Source organism: Lolium rigidum, chromosome 4 (assembly GCF_022539505.1).
Source record: "Lolium rigidum isolate FL_2022 chromosome 4, APGP_CSIRO_Lrig_0.1, whole genome shotgun sequence".
NCBI lineage: Eukaryota > Viridiplantae > Streptophyta > Magnoliopsida > Poales > Poaceae > Lolium > Lolium rigidum.
The window spans coordinates 147,646,294-147,661,878 of record NC_061511.1 but is presented as its reverse complement, the minus strand read 5'-3'; the positions used below and the strand labels follow the sequence as shown (position 1 = coordinate 147,661,878).

Here is a 15,585-nt window from a genome sequence, read left to right as displayed (position 1 = left end):
GTACACGTTTTCATATTTTTATAAAGGGTTCCAGTTAGTCCGGGTGCCAAAATGAGGCACTCCACAATGACGCGACTACCATTTTGATAATTTTTGGTACTCCCTTTAGTTCTAAAATATAATGTGCCGTTTGCCCCGGCGATGATTGCTATCTTGTATCGGTTGGTTGCTATATTAATATAGCGGAAAAAACCTATTTCAAGAGAGTTCTAAAAAGTACTTGTCATAGATTCAGATAACATGTAGACTAAAATCTATTTTAAATATATTAAACCTGCGGCATGTATTAAGGGCCAGAGAGTGTATCAGTGTGTGTGATCCCTTGTTCGATCCCTTGTTCGCACAAGCTACATGATTTCTTGGTCCCAAGAAGAGCATGCATATGATTTGGCATATCCTGCTCGTCTCCAATCTGTAGAACTTTTCATGGAGACCTGGGGATTGAATAGCGCTAGCATGACACGATCGCCGCATTCACGGAATTGACTGGGATTGCCCTCCTGCAACTTTCATAAGCTCGTTTTTTTTTTTTTTCGCGAAACCATAAGCTCATATATTAGCCTCCCTTCGGAAAACGACATTGCCACGTGAGTCGTGGCCCGCTAATCGATCGGTCGGCCGGAAAATAAAAAGATTTGGTGATCGGTCGAGGCGATCGCGACCATCTCGATCGACGCACGTACGCACTGTAGGTAACAAAACCGTGACCAGATCCTGCAATTCCCATCGTTTCCTTGGAACTATTCCGCGATCTAAACAGCATCGCTGCAGGAATTATTCTTGGCTCGGCATGCACAGAGGAGCCGCGGCGGCCGGGGACCAGCATTCACATCGGAAGATTCAACAACATGGCTCCTTAATCCGAGCGAGTTTTTGTTGTTGCCCTCGGGGACGGGAGAATCTCAGTCGCTCCTGTCCTCATCTCCCCGGTGCTTAGCAGCAGGTGCAAGCAAGTGAGCGCCAAAAGTAAGTGTTAACACCATTTTCAATCCCCTCCCCCAAACAACGTCCAGCATAGGCACCGGATCAATAGTCGAAAAAATAACTTAGTTTTAGAACATCCCCAGTCGCGTTCCCCAAACTTGGGGGACGGCGGATAAGAAATGGGGAAAATCGCGTTTCAGTCGCGTCCCCCAAATCTAAATAGCGCCTCATTTTGTATCCGACGTCTCCGGTGAGACTCTATGCATAGAGTCTCTACCGGGGAAGCCGGACACAAAAACAGCGCCCACATGTATGCATGCAGCCCCTAGTCCACACATGTCATTTTCTTTCCCCACAGTTTCTCTCACATATTTTTCCCACATGGGGTGGTCCCTTCTATTAAAATGCATGCATCCGGACGCTGTTTGAGGGACGCGGCTAGAAAGGACCTATTTTTTGTATAGATTTTTGATCTCTTTTTGTCCGGCGTGGTCCCATGCGTGCCCCAAATCGTTTGTGCCGGACGTTTTTTGAGGGACGCGACTGGAGATGCTTTTATCGACCTAAAACCCAGCTTATTTATAGTCTTTCAAGGCGCTCGATGGACCAACTTCGTCGTTGTTTCCCTTCCTCCTCTCGTGCTTCCACGCCCGCCGCTCCCATCGAAGCGTAGAATCATGCGCCCAACATTCCTGCGCCTCTTCGAGGAGCCTCTGCCGCTCGGCCGTCATGAAGAGGCGGTCCCCTCCTTGATAGACGCCCGTTCGATGGAGATTCCAATGCTGCACCGCCATGTGGCCTCGAACCCCTCCTCGAGCTTCTTCACCGACTCGTAGGACTCGACGATGGCCTTCTGCTCCGCTAACTTCTCCTACAGGTCTGGCACATCACTCCATTCCTCCAGGTTGTCGTCGTCATCCCCCTCCTCCTCTTCCTCCCTAGTCGTTGCATATGATGGCACCTCAACCGTTGTATCAACTTCTGCCTTGACCAGCGATGCCTCTTGCTCTGCGTCTGCCATGAACTGCGCGTCGAGGTCGGCGCACTCCTCCATGTTGGCCTCCGTCAAGCTCGGGCTCGAGCGGCGGCGACGAAGGTTCTTTCGCCAGTGGAGTGATACGTTGCAAACGTATCTATAATTTTTGATGCTCCATGCTTGTTTTATAACAATTTCTATATGTTTTTTTTACACTTTGTGGCATTTTTATGCATTTTCTGCTGTTTTTGTATTTCAGAAAAGTTGTACAGGAAATATTTTCAGAATTGGACGAAACAAAATCCAAACCTCCTATTTTTCCCGACACGAAGACGGAGTCCAAAACAGAGATGGAGGAGGGCACCACGGAGGGCACACCATGCCTAGGCGCAGGCCCCTGGCCGCACCTAGGGGTGGTGTGGGCCCCTCGGGCACCCACCGACCTCGCCCTTCTGCCTATAAATTGCGCCCCGACGCGAAAACCCTAAATCAACCAGCCTCCATCCATGAAAAGTTCCGTAGCTCCGCCGCCATCGAAGAAAAGTTTCAAGGACAAAAGTCTTTGTTCCGGTACCCTGCCGGGACGGAGAATTGCCCCCGAAGCCATCTCCACCGACTCCACCGCCATCTTCATCGTTGTTCCTGACTCCCATGATGAGGAGGGAGTAGTTCTCCCCCGAGGCTGAGGGATTTACCGGTAGCTATGTGGTCTATCTCTCTCCCATGGTGTGATCTTCATATGTTCATGAGCTTTGTAATCTAGTTGAATAAGTAGCTATTATGCTACTCAAGTGGTTTTATTATGTGATCTCCGGAGACACCTTGTCCCACGGTGTGAAGGTGATAGTGTGCACACCGTGTGTGTCTCTTAGGGTAAAGTTTACAAAAATCCTTATCATGAGTTATAAATTGAGTTGGATGTCTCTATGAAATTATGGTGTTTGTTAGTACTATCTTTGGATGCTCAAAGTGACAGAGTGGGGTATCCCTAGGTTTAGAACGCGACCTTTAAGGAATGCTTTTGCATCCCTACGCGGTGAATTGGTGTTCGTTATCCAACCGGAGAGTGGTTCAGAGTAGCATAGTGAAGAGATGATATTTATGTATTCAATTATGATATCATTGCTGAGAGTGTCCACTACTGAAAGTAAGATCCCTATGCCTTATTTCTAAGCATTGAAACATCGTTTATAAGGGATATTCACTTTGGCTCATAGAAGCATTTGCTCTCATTGTGTGAATCTACATTTTGAAGTGTCAAAAAATTCTAAACTAAAAATTTTCATGTACATCTACACATTTTATGTTCGTACACAAGTTTTCAAAAAAAAATATAAAAATTTGTGGCTCCAGTAAAAAAGACAAATTTTGATGCTATAACACGACTACGTACAGGACATTTTTTTATCTTTTTTGTACACGCCACATAAAATGTTGTTTCTCCATGAAAATTTGTGCACTAACATAGAATGTCATGATGTACAACAAAAAATTTATGTCATAATTTTTTGACATTTTTAAAATTGTTTTTTAATTATTTTGTATAATAGGAGCATTTGCTCCTATGAGCCAAAACGTCACCTCCCGTTTATAACCAGTTCTGCTACATTATTGCTTGTTGCCATTTTTATTTCAGATTGCAATTACCACTTATAATCATCCATATTACTTGTATTTCACTATCTCTTCGCCGAACTAGTGCACCTATACACCTGACAAGTATATTGGGTGTGTTAGGCACACAAGAGACTTCTTGTATATTAATTGCAGGGTTGCTTGAGAGAGATATCTTTGACCTCTGTCTCCCTGAATTCGATAAACCTTGGGTGATTCACTTAAGGGAAAGTTGTTGATGTTCTATAAACCTCTACACTTGGAGGCCCAACACTGTCTACAAGAATAGAAACGTGCATAGACATCATGGAGGCACAACATAGCCATTGCGACTCCGCGTGGAGTATGATGTTGCGTGGCGGCGCGATATTTTCGTGAAGGTAGATGAAAGGTCTTGTGCTACAATGACGACTGTGGTGGCGATAAAAAAGAAGGACGGGTTTTATAGGTGGAGACGGCATGGAAAGCGGCGCCGCGACGCATGGAGGAGGCGCATGGATGACGAGAGGTCCCGCCTGCCTCCGCCTCAGAAATAGTTGATACTATTACGGGAAAGCTATCGCGTACGGTTTGTGCCGATGACAGGGGTTGCTCGCAGATCGCCACGTTGCCGCAGTCTCGGATCCGACGCGTCCATAAGGATCCTTGTGTGGCGGGAACAGTCTCAAAACACCAGACATAATATTGAACCGCGCCAGACACGGTATTGGGCCGCGGCGAATCAAAAAGGCCCTTAAGACCCCCGCAAAGATATGTTCTAAGGGCATCTCCAGCGGGTCGACGCATTCCAGACGGTGCAAATGTCCGCGAGCGTCCGTTTGCGTCGGCCCGCGGACGCGAAAATGGTCGTGCGTGAAAGAGCAAAGTCTAAACCCCGGGTTTTGTGTGTTTGATGACAACACTAGAGTAATCTCACTGTGTGCTTTGAGTATCATTGTTAGATTTGCAAGTACACGGTGACCTCGCTGGACACGTCAAGATCGGAAGACTGAAGCGTAGTTTATAGGTTTTCTGGTTTTGTGTGTGTATCACGAGGTGACATGGCTGGAGAGAAAAAGGGGAGAAAACCAGTTTTAGCCAAGCCGGTACTACCGGTACCTGTAGCTGTAGTACCGCTACCTCTATAGGTACCGCCCCACGGTACCGCTCTGAGTTCTGCGCTGAAATTGTCCCACAGTACGAGTTGCGGTACCTCTGCGGTACCAGGAGCGGTAGTACCGCTCACGAGCGGTAGTACCGCCCATGGTACCGGTCAGGTACCGTAAACTAGTTACGGCAGTACCGCTCTGGTACCGCTCCGGTACCGCTTTGGATCCAGTAAGGTTTGGACCCCATTGCGGTACCTCGAGCGGTACCACGAGCGGTAGTACCGCTCTGCGTCCACATGGACCAGATCTGGGGGAATTCGAACTCAGAGCGGTAGTACCGCTTACCCAAAGCGGTAGTACCGCTTAGGCGAAAACTGGGCATAACGGTTGGATTTGGAGGAGCCTATTTAAGGGCTCCTTCTTCCCCAACACGATTTTATCTCTCCTCTCTCTCTCCTCCATTGTTGCTGAGCTTAATCTTTGAGGATCTCCCCAACCATCCAACCAATCTTGCCCAAATTTTGAGGAGTGGTAGAGGAGACCCCGATCTATAGTTCTACCAAGAGAGATTTCACCAATACTTGCTATTCCTTAGTGGATCTTGGTGTTAGGGTTCCTATTGTGGGACATTGGAGAAAGTGCATCCATGGAGGCTAGCTTGGTGTTGTACTAGCTCCATGGGTTGTTGGGAGCCTCCTTGTGGTGTGGAGCTCGCCCCAACCTTGTGAAGGAATCACCGCCTCGACCGGTGCCTTAGTGGAGAAGGGGAGCACCTTCGTGGAGCTCTCTCGAGGAAAAAGGTGAGGCCTTCCTTCGTGGTGTGGCCGTCTAGCCTCTTGTGTGAGGCTAGCACCTCCTCAACGCGTACGTACTCCCTTTTGTGGGAGGAACTGCGGGAAACAAACCTCGCCTCGTCTCCGCGCCCTCCGGTTGTGCCGCTCCTTACTCTTACTATCTTGTGTTGTTCCTTTGCTTGTTGCACTTGTTCTAGGATCATTGTAGGATCACCAACACCACTAAATCAATCACATTTACCTTCCGTTGCACTAAAATTGAAAAAGCTTAAAACTTGACGTAGCAACCATTCACCCCCCTCTTGTTCGCTACGATCCATTCAGTGCGTATGTTTGCGTCGGGGGTGGCTCCAGCGGGCCGACGCATTTCCGGCGCGGGCCAGTTTAGTTTCAGAAATTAGCTCAAATTTTGCACGAAATTATAGTCTAAAATTAGGTCAAATTGAGGTCTGAAATAAGTTCATCACACTTTGCACATGGTACGGCGCAAAGTGGAGTCCAAAAGGTACACAACAAGGCTTGAACAACATATGAAGTCCAAAAGGAGGCTATGGTGCTTCTCGGTGTCTGTTTGAGGTCGGGAACCGGCGCCCCGTTGAACTACACCGGCGCCACGCCGGAGACGAACCGCGACGCCGCGTGGACCTGCAAGGGAGCGGTAGTTCCAGGACGCAGCTGGGAACTTACCGAGCTCACCGACGAGGCGGAGGAGCGACACCGGCGATCCCCACTTGCTTGACGAGCATGTAGGCCTCTGCTAAGCTCGAATGGAGGCCTACTTGCGCGGCGCCGGCTTTCTGGCTAGCCTGCAGGGCGGCGGCCGCTGCATTCTCCTCCTTCAGATTCCTGCGCCGGCCGCGACGCTTCGCGACCTCGATGCATTTCTCCTCCTTGGACAACACCTTCTTTGCCGCCTTCGGCTTAGCGTCCCGCCCGTTGGTGGTGGCCCGCTTTGCTTCCGCCGGAGCTGCGGCCTCCATTGTGGCTATGGTCGTGGCTATGGGGAGTCTGGGGAGGCGGCGGGTGCGAGGGTTACCTCGGAATTCATGGTGGTGGCTGCGGCGGTGAGAACGTCAATCGCTTTTGGACTGCTGGCGTCGGTCTACTTTGATTTTTCGCGCGGGAAATGGCCACTGATGGAAATGTTATCGGCCTCCCTGCCACTGACGTGCGGATCTTACGTAAGTTTCGGCCGACACCCGTCACGACCGCGGACCATCCGAGGAGACGTTAACCATATTTAGGTCAAATTTGCGTCGCCGCGCACAGCCCACTGAAGCAGACGTATTTTCGATCGAAAACGATCGTTCAGCGTCCGTTTACGTAGCCGGTTGGAGATACCCTAAGCAGCATTAGTAAGCAAGGACCAAGTGGATGCTGCTCCAGTGCTCCGAACTGTCGGAGTGAGTAGTTCGGTGCAGCAGTAGGCGGGTAGGGTACACACAGGACACAGCCCCTACCTGTTCTTGATCCCAGCTTGCGATAGAATGGAGGGGGCGCAGACATACGCAGGGGCCCCGGTGGCCAATGCATCAGCAGCGGCAGGAGCAACGGTTGTGACAGGAGCATCTTACTTTGGCTCACGCGTTGGGATGTGGGGTACATTTAACCGGAATTTTTTGAAACGTAGGTGTGCTCCTCATTCCGGATTAATAGTAAACTGAAAACAAATCCACGTACTCCATAAAATGGAAAAAATGAGAAAAAAAATGAATGTAGAGAATATATGCATGTATGTGCGTACCAAGTTACAAACTTGAATCAGAAAGTATGTAACTTGAGTGGATGAACAATCCAAGTAAAAGTAAAAGGATTTCATTGTGCAAGTATCATTTTTTGGAGGCCACATAGATACATCCTTTTCCCTATAAATTGGTACCAGTAAGTATCAAGGCTATGTGCATGATTTATCTTAAAATTTTATAGAACTTATAAAATGCATGTTTTGGGGGATGATGCCTTTTTGCACCCACCTGCATATGCTCCTATTTTTTAAAATGAGTTTTAAACGTATTTTAAATGTCAAAAATGTTAGACAAAAATGTTTGGTGTACACCTATGTGCTCGCAAAGTTGTTTCATGACAAACTAACATTTTTTATGTCGTATGTAAAAAGACAAAATTCAGTGCTAAAAAGAGCTCTTCAAGAGACATTTTCTTGTCTTTTTTTATGTAGAACTGAAAAAATATCAGTTTTCCTCGAAATTTGGCATGTGCACATAGATTGTCAAGATGTACTTCCAAATTTTTTGATCGGATTTTTTCTGACATTTTAAAATGTTTGATCTGGTAGCAGGAGCATATGCTCCCATGATCAAAAGTGGGTTTCCGATGTTTTGTGCAAGTTCTGAACTCGGGATCAGGAGTACCCCTACACACAACGTATTTTCAAAGAATAAGAGGAACAAAACACCGCAAAGATACGTCCTCCATTCAGTGGCGGAGGCAGGAAACAAATAGAGGTGGGCACGCCTCAATTCTTTTTTGCTCTCCCCAATTATAATATTTTTTTCAAATTAGTAATATATATTGCCAATATTTCTCAAGATAGGGGTAGAAATTCTTTTCCACAATTTTTTGAGTGGGTCACGGCCCACTAGGCCCACCCTCTGTGTCCGCCCCTGCCCCCATTCCATAAAACAAGACTCATAAATTTAGTTAAAAATCAATATGCTCTAAATTTGACAAAACATATAGCTGACAATATCGATACCTACAACGGTGAATAAATACATCGCATGCATATATTTTATGGTAAATCTGTTGATATAGATTTGGTATCGTGGTTGTTCACGTTTATGTCCATTTAATATTTAAACTTAGTGTATGTTGACTTCTAGCTAATTTATAGGTCTTGTTTTATGAAAGGAAGGGAGTATGAAGAACATCTGGGCGTGGAAAACTCTGAAAGCAAATACGTGTTGAAACCTGCACACATTTTACCGAACACTGCAACATGTTGGTAGTATCTTCAAGCGACATGAATATGCACAAGTGTTTTGTTCAATGAGATCCATTTCAAAAAAAAAAAAAAAAAGAGGTAACAAAGCCACAGCAACACATTAACTTAGCAAATAAACATTTCTCGATCTCGGCTCTTGGTCGTATTAATTTCGCAAATAAACATTGCGCCTGCCATTGGTGCACTTCTTTTCTTACAAAATAATTAAAGTTTTAGGTTTATTTTGAGTCAAATGCATTTACGCCTGCCAAAATTATAAGAAATGCATCAATATCCGTGACATCAAATCTCTATAATAGCATATTGTATAATAGATCTAATAGAACTAAATTGGTGTGGTATATGTAAGAAGTGGGTGTATTTTTCTCTAACCATGTTGAAACTAAGATACTCTGTGCATTCTAAATTAAGTGACTTAACTTTGTGTAGATATGGATATATTTAGTGTATATGTACATCTGTATCTAAAAGAAATTAAGTCACTTATTTTAGAACTCTTAGGACAAACTATTGTGGCCACGTAAGTGGTTTGTAAGACCTTATGAAACCTCTTAATCGATGAAAATGATAAATCTTTTGACTTGTTTCAAAAAAAAAACTTATAACAAACTTAGGACAATTTTGGCATAGTTGTGGACTGTGGTAAGAGCATCTCCACTCGTCCCCCCGACGAGACCCCCGGCGAGCGTTTTTTCCATCCGGACGGCGTAATTCGGCCCAGTCGCGCCCCCGGTTCCTCGTTTTCGTCCGGATTTGGGCCTAAATTCATCCGGCGATCCCACGCCATCCCCGGCCCCCGGGAGCGCTCGGGGACTCCGGACGAAACGAAAGCGCGCGAAACGGCGAGGAAACTTCCCGCGCGTCCGGTGGCCCCAACTTGTCGGCGAGAGAAACCAATCGTCGTCCTCATCGCATCGTCTTCCGCGCGCCGTAAAGCACTGCCGCCGGTCCGCATTCGCCGGCCACGCGGTGAGTTAATGTCGTCGTCTTCCGCGCACGCATCGTCTTCCGCGCGCACTAAAGGCTGCCGCCGGTCAGCTCGCCGCGGACGCGTCGCAATCCACGCGGCATTTAGTCCCCGCGCCAGCCACGCCTATATACGCCGGTCCGCTCGCCGCTAGGCGTACCCCGTGCTCCACTCTCCCTCCACTCTCCCTCTACTCTCAAGATGGCGTTCTACGACGACGACGGCGCAGCCAACAACGGCTTCCCCCGCCGGTCGCTCCACGCGTGGGAGGGGCACCTCGCTGCACGACATGGAGGAGGAGAAGCGCGCGGACGACGCCGCACTGGACTGGGCCAGGCGCGACTGGGAGCGCCAGGAGGCGGAGCAGCAGCGGCGTCTGCTGGACCTGGCCGCCGCACGCCAACTCGCCGCCCGCGCCGCTCCAACCGCCAACGACGATGTCGCGCGGTACCGCCGTCTCGCGACACCTCCATCCGGCGTCGCCTGTCCCCGTCGTCGACCTCGAGTCCTCCGACGACGACCGGTACAAGCCATCCCCGGGGTGGGGAGACGCCGGCCGAGGCAGCGAGCGGCCGGGCCGCGCGGCCGAAGGCCAACGACGACGGCTCCGACGACGACGGCGGCGACTACACGGTGTTCTACCGCCATTTCGGCATGTAGAGCGCCGTGTTTTAAAATTAGCGTTTGAATTCCCCTAGCCGAATTCGAAATATAGTCGAAGTCGGCCTCTATGTATGAACTCCTCCCGTAATGTAATAAATATCATTAAATTTAGTCTATATTCACCCGTTTTTAGCCGTAGTTTGTCAAGTTTCCGTTTTTTAAATTCGCATCGTCGACTTCGCCTGGGCACGCGGCTGGGAAACTACTACTCCCCACGCCAAATCTTCCTCCACCGAACGAAAATTTCGCCGGATTTGGGCGTGGGGAGCGCCAACGAGTGGGGATATCGCGGATCGGCCCACCCTCTGCATTTGCCTAGTCTTTTTTTTTGAGCTTACTCTGCATTTGCCTAGTGACTTGACAACACGGCTGGCCCAAGATCAGCCCACTTATAGAGCCCAGTGGTGGCCCACAGCCCACAGAAACGACTGCGCGGAAATCTCGTGCATAAGCCGTTACCTCACTTCCGTCTGTAAATGGGAAAGGAAAACGTGCGACCACTCCTCAGAATCGAGAAGCTCGCGGAGGGATTTGCTTCGCTTGCAAAATCAGCTAACCGGCGATGGGGTCCGGAGCTCGCGCCGCCCGCGCCACCGCCTGCCTCGCCGTCGCTCCACTCCTCCTGCTGCTCCTGCTCCTCGCGCGCGGCGCCGAGGGCGTCGGGCTCTGGCTGCCGCCGCCGGGGGCCGGCAGCGGGCAGCTGGGCGCCGCCCCCAACAGGTACCTGACGCGGGAGGAGCACTGGATGAGCCAAACCCTCGACCACTTCTCCCCCACCGTTAAGTACCCTCTCCGATTCTCTGTCCGTTTCTTCAGGGAGTTGCTCCGTGCCGTGGGAATTTCTGTTCAGCGAATTTTTTATGAGCAAATCTGACACCTTTATCTGTTCTGGGGAATATATGTGTTAAACAGTCATCCGGGAGTATGGGGACGTGGGGAACTGGGAGAAATGACAAATCTGTGAATTTCATAATGCCGAAAAATCGCTAGATTTCTTCATTTATTCCGCGGGAGCCACTTTCCTTTTCTGGTAACGCCATTTACTGACTCGCATCAGTTAGGCTGCCATGAACCGGGCTACCAAAGTAGGCTCCAGCTGCTGAGCTGCACTTGACATCTCAGATCGAATCTAATAGATCGGGTGTCCCCTGCAAAAGAAGAACAATAAGTTAGTGTTGGGCCAGATGCCCCTTGTTTCCTGGCCACCCCTGTAAAACTTGATCTCCTTGTAAGCATTGTGTGACCGTGCAGGCTTTATCTGGATTCGAGAAAATTTCAAATTTGTGATCCTGGTGGACTCATTACATTGGCGGCGACTTCAATGACATAAGAATTTACTTGATAATAGCAAAGCACATGGTTTTAGATAGGCAGATACTATGTTGCTCTTGCCTGGTGGGCCGGTGGGGGAATGCTCAGTTGTAGTTTATTTTGTGTGCACTAGCCTGCGATTTATGTTGTTCTTACTACGCAGGATCATCGGCAATTCAAGCTGCGGTACTACGAATTTCTTGATTACCATCGCGCTCCAAATGGGCCGGTCTTCTTATATATATGCGGAGAAGCTTCATGCAGTGGGATTTCTAACAACTACTTAGCTGTGAGTTTATATTAGTACATGGCCGCAACTATATTGTGGAATAATTACACATTATTTGTTGCATTGTGCCCATTGCATTTCATCCTGTAACTCCGTCTCTTACCGAGAACATACTTGTGGGTTGGATTAATGTATACGTAGGTGATTGCGAAGAAGTTTGGCGCTGCTTTGGTTTCTCCTGAGCATCGGTATTATGGAAAGAGTTCCCCTTTTGATAGTTTGACGACGGAAAATCTAAGGTTCTTGTCATCAAAGCAGGCTTTGTTTGATCTGGCCGTTTTCCGCCAGTATTATCAGGTGTGCTTGTGGTATTTTTTTTCGGTATCCTTATACAACACCTGTACATGGTCTTATATTAGGCTAGAGCTCCATTGAATACACAAGTTGCTATTTCTAAAATAAAATTGTTGTTCTTCTCTGAGCTTATCTTTCTGTTGTGTATAGGAAAAATTGAATGCAAAGTACAATCGCACAGGAGCAGACAATCCTTGGTTTGTGTTTGGAGGGTCGTACGCTGGAGCACTCAGTGCTTGGTTCCGATTGAAATTTCCTCACTTGACATGTGGAAGTCTTGCAAGTTCAGGAGTTGTTCTTGCTGTTTACAACTTTACTGACTTCGACAAACAGGTTAGTACAGGTGTACATGCTGGTTTGCGTGATTAAGTTACGGCATTGTGGCTTGTACCTAAAGTTCACTTCTTTACAATTTACACTTATGGAGATTGGGGAGTCAGCTGGTCCAGAATGCAAAGCAGCGCTTCAAGAAACAACAAGACTTGTTGATGGACAACTTCAGGCTGGCAGCAACTCGGTGAAACAACAGTTCGGAGCAGCAACGGTAATTTTGTGCAGCATGAAGTGATTTATTTTTCTTTGACAGCTTATGAGTCCTATGTGATATGCAACGACTTCAGTCTTTAGGAGTTTGCCGCTACTAAACGGTCTTTGCCAAAGTATCAGGTGTTTCATTATGTAACAACTTGAAAGGGGAAAACTGTACACGTGTCCAGTGCTAACTTGAGTCACACAGTAGTGGTCATAAAAATCATGATTTTCCATAAAGACTATTAATGTGTCCTGACTGTGCAACTTCGTCAGAGGCCATGCCATACTCTGGTGGAGTTTGGGCTTTTTCACATAGGTGCTGGAAGTATACTAAACCAGTAAACATTTTGTAGGATTCTTATTTAGTATTGCAACCCTATGGCTTCGTTTTTATTTTTGATATCTCTGACCTATCTATCCTATTGATACTCTTATTTCTTCTATATTTTCTCGGAACAAAAAATTAATTGAAATGTCATATATGTGGGAATTGAAACATAATAGTTTAAACGATTTGTGCACTACCAATGGCTGTTGACAGGTTCGACTGTTCCTTTTGGATGGCATAAATGTTCATGTGATATTATCAACACATTTGCTGTCCTATATTTATCCATCAATTTATTTCGTACCTTGCAGTTAGGAAATGATGGTGACTTCCTTTACCTACTGGCAGACGCTGCAGCTATTGCGGTATGCTCAGTGACCATTTTTCTAACTATATTGTCTAATAGGCATGGTTGTTGTGTTGAAAACCTTTGCCATTTGCAGTTCCAATATGGCAATCCTGATGTTCTGTGCTCCCCGCTAGTTGAGGCAAAGAAGAATGGTACAGATTTGGTGGTAAGTACTACGGTCATTTGAAAAAACAATGTATATTCCTGTTAGTAATTGAGGAATATATCCTCTGGATAAACTGCTAAGATAAAATTAAAGGGGCCAATTTGCGAAGATTGTTTCTTAAAAGTGCGTCTGTGTTATTACTTAACATGTAACACTTCATTGTGGATCTTAATTTTTAACTCTTATTTTACTCGTGCTACCATAACTTTCTGGTAAATCTGGCATTTGCTAACATCTTTTTTCTGTGCAGGAAGCATTTGCTCATTACGTGAACAAGTATTACATTGGGACATTTGGGGCATCAGTTGCATCATATGATCAACAGTATTTGAAGAACACAACTCCTGCTGAATCTTGTAAATGCTTGCCTCAACATTCAGTATTACGATATATTACATCGAGAGTTCTTAATGAAACACTGTGCATATGTATTAGATAGTGTTAATGCTATCCAGATGTTCTATTATATACCATGCGTTTAACTGTTGAATATTGATTCTGTGTAGCATATAGATTGTGGTGGTACCAAGTTTGCAGCGAGGTTTCATTTTTCCAAGTGGCACCAAAAAATGATAGCATCCGTTCTGCGAAGCTTGATACTAGGTTGCTACAAATACCTTTCCTCATGTTTCGTGTCTCTGTACCAAGCACCCTTTCCCTTAGCTATCACCCTGCTTGCTTCTGCAACAAGTTGCATTTTTCATGATCTGAAAAACATTATGCATTTTAACCATCAAATCATCATATGTTGAAAGCAGTAATATCTTCTTCATAGGATCTGCCTTTTATGATCTTGTCTTTTAAAAAATGTGATTATGTTTATAGACTATGGGTTCACTTCCGTGTCCTTGTGGTTCTTTTTGTTCGTAGGTACCATTTGGACTTGTGCAGAAATGTTTTTGGGGAAGGAGTTTACCCTGATGTGTCCATGACAAACTTATACTATGGAGGCACAGGAATTGCAGGTGTGCCCTTTGACTAACTAGCTTTGATCCTGTTGCCTGTTTTGGTGTTACAGTTCTTTCTATCTCTCTATTTAATTGTGAAATTCATCTAATGAAGGCATCCATGGATGCCATTACGGTAGACCACCACATGCCTGTGCCATTTTACTTTTTGTGTAGTGCTTCAGGCAAAATTCTTCAAAATTGAAATTTACGGTTTCGTTGAGATTAAACACTATATTGCTTGTCAGACATCCCTGGATTTTCTCAAAACGTATATTACACCCCTGCAGGTTCTAAAATTGTTTTTGCAAATGGCTCTCAAGACCCATGGCGTCATGCTTCTAAGCAGAAATCATCAAAAGAAAGTAAGGATGTGCAGTCCTTCGTACCATTTCGAATATTTCCATCATCTTAACTTTTAAGAGAACAAACTATGTTTCAACTATGAGCAAGGTTGAAGAGATTATTTTCTAATGACGTTAGCATTCTTATAGAGGTTTTCGAATTTGTGCAGTGCCATCATACTTAATTGAATGCAGCAACTGCGGACATTGCAGTGATCTTTCTGGATGCCCTCAAGCACCATCAAATATTGAAGGTAGGTTCAGTCTTTCATTTTCTTTCATTCCAGGAGAAAGCCTCTTCAGGATAGTAACTTGTCATTTTTTGCCTAGCGTAGAATTAGATTACATCCAACATGTAATTTTTTAAATTGCAATTGATTAAACGTAAGAGCTGTTTGTATTCTTTGTTTGTCAGGTGATTCATCCAAATGCTCACCTCCGGAAGCTCTCAACAAAGTACGAAAGCAGATCGTCGATCACATTGACTTGTGGTTGTCAGAATGCCAAGAACAAGGTCAGAATTTGGGTTCTACAGCTATAGTACAAGTGGAATAATTTTATTTGGACGATTCATAACATTTTCTAGCTACCCGAGCGTTACTGAAGGGCCAGCTGGTCACACCTGCAATTGAGTCGACATTTTTAATTTTCTCTTGTCCCTGACATCGGTACTATGTCTATACATTTCAGGGCATGGCAGTGAGACGTCGCAGGGGAGTAGATGGAGCATATCTACTTACTGATCACCTGCGCAAAGCGGACAAGCATGGTATTGCTGTTACTAATGCAAATAATACAGGTAGATAAGTGTCCCCCGGAGTCAGGGGCGTCCGCATGGTTTCAAGCATTCTCCCGCTTGACACAACTATGTCACCGTGGCCGCAAAATCTTGGTTTATATTATGGGCAGGGATGTTAGTTTGTACTTGCGGAGAATATAATGATATATGTAAATGTAAGTGAATTGCTCACCAAACATAATCGATGCTGCTGAGCTTGAAAATATCTGAACATATGAGAGAGCTCCGGTGACATTTTA

At 46.2% G+C, this 15,585-nt stretch overlaps 1 protein-coding gene across 1 annotated transcript; it reads left to right on the top strand.

Moving 5' to 3' along the window:
* Positions 1-10,492: 10,492 nt before the first annotated feature.
* Positions 10,493-15,585, top strand: LOC124705929 (probable serine protease EDA2). Its single transcript, XM_047237612.1, has 14 exons — positions 10,493-10,766; positions 11,463-11,588; positions 11,730-11,885; positions 12,033-12,215; positions 12,310-12,426; positions 13,053-13,106; positions 13,185-13,256; positions 13,507-13,612; positions 13,763-13,859; positions 14,127-14,221; positions 14,494-14,568; positions 14,718-14,801; positions 14,963-15,061; positions 15,238-15,585. Exons 1-14 carry the CDS (start codon positions 10,551-10,553, stop codon positions 15,288-15,290), a joined length of 1,533 nt encoding a protein of 510 aa, XP_047093568.1. The 5' UTR covers positions 10,493-10,550; the 3' UTR covers positions 15,291-15,585.

Coding starts and splice junctions, on each gene's coding strand:
- LOC124705929 (XM_047237612.1), top strand. CDS start 10,551: ATGGGGTCCGGAGCTCGCGCCGCCCGCGCCACCGCCTGCCTCGCCGTC. Junction 13,107..13,184: donor CAGACGCTGCAGCTATTGCG/GTATGCTCAGTG, acceptor TGCCATTTGCAG/TTCCAATATGGCAATCCTGA. Junction 13,257..13,506: donor AGAATGGTACAGATTTGGTG/GTAAGTACTACG, acceptor TTTTCTGTGCAG/GAAGCATTTGCTCATTACGT.